The sequence below is a fragment of the Microplitis mediator genome, chromosome 1 (assembly GCF_029852145.1).
Source record: "Microplitis mediator isolate UGA2020A chromosome 1, iyMicMedi2.1, whole genome shotgun sequence".
NCBI lineage: Eukaryota > Metazoa > Arthropoda > Insecta > Hymenoptera > Braconidae > Microplitis > Microplitis mediator.
This window is the reverse complement of record NC_079969.1, coordinates 27,456,687-27,464,717: the sequence shown is the minus strand read 5'-3', so window position 1 is coordinate 27,464,717 and position 8,031 is coordinate 27,456,687. Positions and strand designations below refer to the sequence as shown.

Below are 8,031 nucleotides of genomic sequence, written 5' to 3'. Positions count from 1 at the left end.
TTTTTTCAAATATTTTTTTTTGTATGGTTCATGGTCTAAAAAAAAAATTCAAAAATCATTAGACGTCTGCTAACTTCAGTATCATAATAAAATTCAAGTTTATTGTTATTAATTAAAATTTTGATTTCTAGGCTCACGTCTTCATATATATTTTGATATTTTATAATTATATTCTTATACTTTTTTTTTACTGTCGCTGTAAAAATTTGATTAAAAGTCGAAAAAAAATTTCTTGATCTTAAAACCAGTTTTTGAATCTGAGTTTGAATCTGAGATTTTAATTAAACCAAATTATTGTTAATTAATATATATGAGAATATATTATATTCTCATATATATTTAAAAAAATGTCTCGCAATATTTAAGTCATTGTAATATTTTTCTACCCTAATTTCTTGATATGCCACTAGATTTAATTAATTAATCGTAAATTTTTTAATCCGTTAATTAAAAAAAAAATGATTGGCAGTAGATATTTTTTTAAAAAACTGATATTATAAAATAGTTAAAAATATTTTAAAGTCTGATATCAATAAAGTAATACAATCATTTTATATTAATCAGTGTTGTAATCGATGAGTTATTAAACCAATTAATTAATTAATCAATTAATGGCTAAGTAGCTGACCGTGTCATGGTGCTTTGACAGCCAATTTATTTAAATATAAATCAGTCAATGTCATTAACCCTAGTAATCATTAACAGTAGAATCATTTATTGTTACTTTTATTTATCCACTGCGTACATCACTTACACTTTACTATATATATATAAAATATATATGTATATCAATGTAATGATTAAAAAAAATAATGATAATAAAATGAGAGAGGATAGTGAGCTGTGATATGTTAAATGTAAACAGGACAGAATTAAAAATAAAATCAAACGTGCTTGTGTTTTGTAATTTTAAAATAGTACATTGTGTGACAAGGGTTGAAACAGATTTCACACCAGAGTGAAGTTGGCTGACATCACTCGCAGTGTGAAATTGTCTTTCATTTTGAGTTACGCGGAATATTTTTCCGGATTACCTGCATTGGAACTTAGTTTCAGTGTCAGCAGCCAGTCAGAATCAAGTTAATTTAAGGCCACTGAGTTATCAACTATTAAATTGTCATTTGCAATTTATAATTAAGCAGAGGCTATAAATACTATTTATTATTGACACTAATTTTTATAAATCTTAATCTCAAAGTCAGAACTGTCATTTACATAAATAAAATTAATGCTTGGAAATTATTATTGAAAAAATGACAATTATCAGAGTTTAAATTGCGGGCTTCAGTCAGCGGGCAGAAATAGTATATTACACACCTAGGGCAGTAAAGTAAGAAATATCTCAGATCACATGTATGTGCGTATACTATTTTTCTCCTCGATGGAGACAGAAAGCGGCAACTTTGTTTCGCACACGCGGAAAAAAAATAGTAGTGGCAACTCTCTGGGATAGTACTGAGTACTTTCTGTAAAAAAAAATTTTTAGACAGTACTGTATACTATCGAGACTGTATTCACTACTATCTAGACTATATCCACTACTGTCCGGAATAGTACTCAGTACCATCCAGAGAGTAGTGGATATAGTACTGTCTGAAATTTTTTTTTTTACAGAAAGTACTCAGTACTATCCCAGAGTTGCCACTACTATTTTTTTTCCGTGCAGCGGGAGGAAAGTTTACGCTTTCTGCCTCCGTCGAGGAGAAAAATAGTATACACTTGGGCAGTAAATAAGAAAGCCTCAGATTACATGCGATCTGAGACATTTCTTACTTTACTACCCTAGGTGTGTAATAATAAATATACTATTGTTTGTTCCCTCGGGACGAAACAAGTTTGTTTCTGCTGACTGAAAGCATTCACAATTCACGCGTTTGCTGATATTAATTCGCGGCATTTTACTGAAACTATTTTGTTTCCACTGACTGTAGACACTGAAATTTTAAGTTTCGATGCTGGTGTCATAAAATAGTATATTACACACCAAGAGAGGAAAGTAGGACATTCTGTGTGTAATTGCCAGCCTTAGCCGAAGGCGAGTCCTACTTTCCTATGAGGTGTCCACACAATTTTTCACCAGATCTTTACCTGGAAGTTTAAATATTTCTCTGTGGCAGGAATGGCGCATGCGTTAATTTTCATCATTCGTTTTCTCATAAAAGAAACGAAAGATTTTCTTCCCTCTAAACAGGGCAGGAATTTAAACTTCCAGTACAGATCTAGTGAAAAAATAAAATTTGGTTTGTTTGTTGTTTTGCTTTCAGGATAATTGTATATTTAAATTTGTCAATAAAATATGTAGAAAAGTAAATGTTGATTTAATATTTTATTTCAGTAATAACCAAGTTAGTGACACGACTTTTTATTTTCCTTCTTCTTTTTTTTAAATATGGGAATGATACCGCGTAATTATCCACTTTATTGTTCTCCTAATCGACAAGAACATTAACTTAATTATTACCAAGATACATAATAATAATATTAATAGTAATATGAACTTATTTTATAAACTGAATAATTCAATACTTAGTACAATTGCTATAGATATACAAATACAATTGAAATTTTAAAATAGCAGTTTGCATTAACTGTTAAATCCGTGGGTTACTTAAATTTTTCTACGCTATGTGCATCTTCACGGTATCCAGCTACATCTTGTGGAAAAGAGAGACCGGTATTGATACTTTATTATAATTGTTACTGTTATTGTTAATTATATTCCCGCTGTGAAAAAATTTATTCCTTCTCTAATTTACTTAATGTATTTTTTTTTTTTTTTATACGTAGTTATGTTTTTGCATGAAGATTAAAGATAAATGCGCTTAGGAGACCTGATTAACCTACGCTGCAAAAAAATAAATTTGTAATTAATATCACATATATTTTAAATAACAGGATAGAAGTACAGTCGGATTCCATTATCTCGGAACTTCCCCTCAATTTTGACCCCCACTCGAGCTAGGCTGCCTCCCACCCGCTACTCGACATTTGTATGTCTCTCTATATTTATCTATACATCATTCATGTAGATGTAAGAGCGCATGCGTATAGTTTTCTTTTAAGGAAGAAGGGGCATCCGTTAACTCAGAAATTCAAAGAAATTTCCGCTCCTCCGTAAACTAATCGTCCGAGTTAATGGAATTCGACTGTGGCGTTTTTGGCCAGAGAAATTTCAAATGAAATAAAGACCTGGTACCCGATCAAAGAACTGGTACTAGCAGTAGATCTCTACATGTACTTGTGTCTACTAGTTCCCTGGAGCGACCGTCTTTTTCTTCTCATGCAATAATTTCTTGCGACAAAATTTCTCAAGGCATATTTTCTTGAAGAATTTCAAGGCAAATAATATATAGCGAGAAATTTTTGTGTCGGATCAATTTTTGTTTGAGTAATTATTGCTGAGAAATTTTTGCATGAGAAATTATTCCGGATTTATAAAGGCAGGGAGCCGTTCCCTGGTCGGGTACTGGGTCTCTTTCGTTAAATTAAGTGTCAAATGTAGCAGTGGCCACAAATGGTACTTCTATCTTGTATGAGTGTAATTAGCACTGATAGAGAGCAGAGTTTTAAGAAGTGATTAATTTACCTGCGATACCAGCAATAGCTTCGGAAGCAAAATATTTGACATCAACATCTGGATCTGTGTTAAGTTTATCAAGTACTGGTTTAACTTGCGTTTGTACTGCACTTGGTTCTAGATAAGGCCCAATACGTTGTAATGTTTTTGCTACATTGAATCTTACGTTCGCTACGTTGTCATTTGCCATTGCGATGACTGTAGGCAGCATCACTTTTGTTGTGATATCGGGACCGCATACTTCAGCCAAAACCTGCCAGTAAACAAAATTAATTAATTAATTAATTAAATGAATTGATGGCTTGATAAATAAAATACTTACATTGATACAGAACAAACATGTCATACGATGGAGATAATTTTGGTCACGGGACATATTTAAAACTTTTGGAATAATTGTGTTCGATGCCCACTCGGGACCGAATTTCTCGACCAATTTTTTCAAGTTGAGCGTCGCGGCTTCTCTGATTGCGTAGACGTGATCGACGAGCCAGTTCATTGACAGCGAGTTTAGTTTTTCATCAAAGAACTCAACGCCCAGTTGTCCAGCTAGCAGCGGCATGTATTCGATGATTGCTAAGCGCACTCGCCACTTGCTGTCTTCAGCAAGCTCGACAATTGCTGGCAGTAGGGACTGGGACAGTTGTTGGATCCCAATTACTTCGTTGACGCAGTCCAAGTTGCTGATAATATTAAGACGTACTTCTGGACACTCGTCTTTTAATTGCATCAGGAAAAGTGGCAGCAAGTGTTCAATAGTACTGAAACAATAATCACCAATCAAGATTATTTACAGTTCTTATAGTGTGTGCTATTGCTTACTCTTACTCCCTATTGCTTCCTCTTTTACTCAATATCGCTTACTCTCTTTTTCTCGTTTTGAAATTGTGAGACAGATGTCTTTTAATATTTATAAGTTTTTTACTAATTACTAAGGTAAGAGACCCAGTACCCAATCAGGATACTAGTTCTTTGATCGAATACTAGTTCTCTGATCGGGTACTAATTCTCTGATCGGGTACTCGTTCACTGATTAGGTACTAGTTCTCTGACCAGGTACAAGTTTTCGGGTGAGGTAATAGTTCTTGGATCAGGTACTAGTTCTCTGATCAGGTACTAGTTATTAAATCAGGTACTAATTCTCTGACCAGGTACCAGTTCTCAGGTGAGGTAATAGTTCTTGGATCAGGTACTAGTTCTCTGATCAGGTACTAGTTATTAAATCAGGTACTAATTCTCTGACCAGGTACCAGTTCTCGGGTGAGGTAATAGTTCTTGGATCAGGTACTAGTTCTCTGATCAGGTACTAGTTATTAAATCAGGTACTAATTCTCTGACCAGGTACCAGTTCTCAGGTGAGGTAATAGTTCTTGGATCAGGTACTAGTTCTTGGATCAGGTACTAGTTCTCTGATCAGGTACCAGTTCTTGGATCAAGGACTAGTTGTTTAGGATTTATCTTGATATCATATTTAAATTACATCAAATTCTTATAAAAAGTCGATTTGCAAATGAATATTAATTAAAATAACTTACTTGTGTTTTCCTAAAATAGGACTGAGTCCCATAATAACACCAGCTAGTGCTGATTTAACATGTTGATTAAGATCAGCAACAAGTTCTTTTATAAAAGGTAATATATTTGTCATAATAATATTTTCTTGATTAAACTGATCGAGATTTTGACAAAATTCACGAACTTTTTCAGCGGCTGCTGCTCTTACTTCAGCTTCAGTGTCTTTCAACAGAACTTGGAATGCTGGAACTAGATCAGTTTTTGTTATTTCTGGACCCACTGCTTTTTGGAGCTGGAAAAAATATTATTATTTATTTATTTATTGCTGACTAAGTCATTGATAATTGAAGTTTTTTTTTAATTACATCAGTGAATTTATCAGCGACCATATAACGGACGCGCCACGACTGGTCACCAGCACATTGACGCAATGTTGGCATGACTAATTGTTCAACATCTTCTTGCTGAAGAAGAGAAGCAATACTGACACATGCATCAACTGCCAACAGACGCACTGAGTCCTGAAAATAATTAAACATTTTAATTATTCATTTATTATAAAATTTAAGGGCATTCTCAGACAGTTCCTTCCACTTTTTTAAAATTTTTAATGACTCAACTGTCATAATCGTATTCAAATTTAAAAAAAAACTGCTTACAGTTGTTATCAATTAGGAGTTGAACGAAATTTTTCTCTCAAAAGTTTGAAAATTCTAATTACAAAATTGACATGAAGATTTTACTAAAAGTTATTTTCCATATTTCCCTGATAGCAAAACTTTATGGTCAAAAAGTTGGGGTCAATTAGTTGCCATCAAGTTGACGACAACTTTCAACTCTTGTAACTGTTGACAAGTTGTTAGCAACTTTCTTATAAAATTAAAGGCAACTTTCCGCCAACTTTTGCCATCAACTTTCTCAGTAAGTTGACGTCCAGTTGTCAACTTATAGAAATTTCAATTTTTCTGGCCAACTTGATGACAAGTTACTGCAATAAGTTGTCGCGAGCTGTAACTTGTCCTCTTTTTAATTAATTGATCAAATTTTCCTGCGCTTATGACAGTTGTCTTTGAAAATTTTTAAAAAGCGGCGCTGTCTGAGAATGTCTTCAATAACTTGAAGACTGCAATTGATTGACAACTGATTAATTATTTAAATTACCTGTTCATCCTGTGCCAGGACAACAAACATCGGAATCAAATCCGCCTTGAGATACTCGATCTCAACAACTTTAGCGAACTCCCCGAGTTTAGAAGCCGCAGATCGACGCACCATCGGAGTGTCATCTTGACACAAGTTACGGAAATGGTTTCTCAACTCAGCTTTAGTCGCGGGACTTACACGTGGGTAGCATACACTTATTAATCCACAAGCTGAAGTTCTCGACGTGAACCAGTCGCCAGAAGCCAGACGTTGGACCAACGGTACAAAGTGATCTTCCAAATAAGTTGGGCTGTGTTGGCTGGCGATATTTCGGAGTGATTCCACGGCTTTGTCACGCACTACTGTCTCTTCTACTGCTGCCAAAGCTTCCAATGGTGGCTGTATCATCAAGACATCATTAGTTATTTTAATATTTATATTTATAGCGATAGCTGTCAAAATTTTTGACAGGAAATAATTACCAGAAGACAGTGGACGTATTCAGGCCCGCCAACAAGTGGAGTAAATGATCCAAGTTGTTCAGCAAGTGCTAGTAATACTTCATCTTCATCGTAAATTGTTTCAGTGAGAAATGGCATCAATTCACTGCGTGTTCTTTCAGCTCCAAGTGCCAGCGCGATTGTTGAAAGTTTTTTTATTGAATTCAGACGTAACTAAATTTAAAAAAATTCGTCATTATTATTTTCATAATTACTGTCAATTATCAAAAAAATATAAAGTTTTGTTGGGATTGAATTTTTTCAACACCGACTGCCGTAACCTATCGCGCGGTATTTTCAAATAAAAATAAAAAGTAATAAATAATATAAGTGAGTATAAATTTTGAAAATAAAAAAATTGTGGTGGTGATGATGGTGTTCAGTACCTGGACATCCTCATTCTTCAATTCGTCAATTAAAACGGCTATTGGATAAAGACTGTCGTCGGTTGATGAGTCGGCCGCTGCCATTTTGCTGCTGGTAGTCACTATTTAAATAAATTTTATTATCTTATTTTTATAGGCGTATTTTATATATTTTTAGTATGTTTTGGCACCGTGTGCCTGACACCTTTATTAACTTTTAGCTTTTTTTTTTTAAATATTTAAACTTTTTCTCGGGCTACTTATTTATAAACCGCTGCGTATTTTTATTTGCAGCCAGTTTTGAGTGATTAAAATATCGCATCGGTTCGAGTGTTTGATGGAAAATTTAGATATTGAAGAAGGAAGTTTCAGAAATATATGAAACTCTGATTGTCATCATCGAAAAAGTTCAAATAATTGGTTCTGTCAGTAAACTCCATGTCGCTGCTTTTGTATTCTTCATTTTAGCTGCTTGTGATAAAACAGACCAGATGTCATTCAAAAATTTTAAAAACCCTCGGAATTTGATTAATTATTTTATACAACAGTAATTACACCTGATTAAATTAATTGTCTAGTAAAAAACTGATGCGAGAAATTTAAATTTTATTGCAACTTTTAAATTTCGCGCCATTAGAAAATTTGAAAGAAACATCCAGAATCGAGTCCAGTGGAGAGTAATTTTTTTTGTCAATTAAATAAAAAGTTTTTTGGAGTCAATAAAAAATTTCCTGGGTCATGAAATTTTTTTTTGGTGTAGAAAAATAAAAAAACTATTGGTGTAATTTTAGTATCATGAAATTGACAGGCATTCAAAAATTTTTGGATATTTTTTTCAACGAATCAGGTAACGAAAAAAAAAATATAAAAATATGCACATGTAGAAAATTAAAAAAACTACAGGTACAATTTTTTCAAAATTTTTTTTTTA

At 33.3% G+C, this 8,031-nt stretch overlaps 1 protein-coding gene across 2 annotated transcripts; it reads right to left on the bottom strand.

Annotated features, from left to right (window-relative positions):
- Positions 1 to 486: 486 nt before the first annotated feature.
- Positions 487 to 7,466, bottom strand: LOC130670525 (serine/threonine-protein phosphatase 2A 65 kDa regulatory subunit A alpha isoform). 2 transcript variants are annotated; one of them, XM_057473940.1, is made up of 8 exons: positions 7,122 to 7,466; positions 6,718 to 6,909; positions 6,254 to 6,634; positions 5,458 to 5,613; positions 5,113 to 5,384; positions 3,900 to 4,338; positions 3,587 to 3,830; positions 487 to 2,845 (listed from the first exon to the last, which is right to left on the bottom strand). In XM_057473940.1, exons 1-8 carry the CDS (start codon positions 7,203 to 7,205, stop codon positions 2,841 to 2,843), a joined length of 1,773 nt encoding a protein of 590 aa, XP_057329923.1. In that variant the 5' UTR covers positions 7,206 to 7,466; the 3' UTR covers positions 487 to 2,840. The 2 variants fall into 2 exon arrangements, with proteins under 2 accessions (XP_057329923.1, XP_057329927.1); XM_057473944.1 differs by having other exon boundaries at positions 487 to 2,840.
- Between the last annotated feature and the right edge of the window lie 565 nt (positions 7,467 to 8,031).

Excerpts from the sequence above, each read along its gene's own strand:
- LOC130670525 (XM_057473940.1), bottom strand. The coding sequence starts at position 7,205 with ATGGCAGCGGCCGACTCATCAACCGACGACAGTCTTTATCCAATAGCC. Across the intron at positions 5,614-6,253 it reads TCCTGGCACAGGATGAACAG|GACTCAGTGCGTCTGTTGGC; the intron begins GTAATTTAAATA and ends AATTATTTTCAG. Across the intron at positions 3,831-3,899 it reads CATGTTTGTTCTGTATCAAT|GTTTTGGCTGAAGTATGCGG; the intron begins GTAAGTATTTTA and ends GTTTACTGGCAG.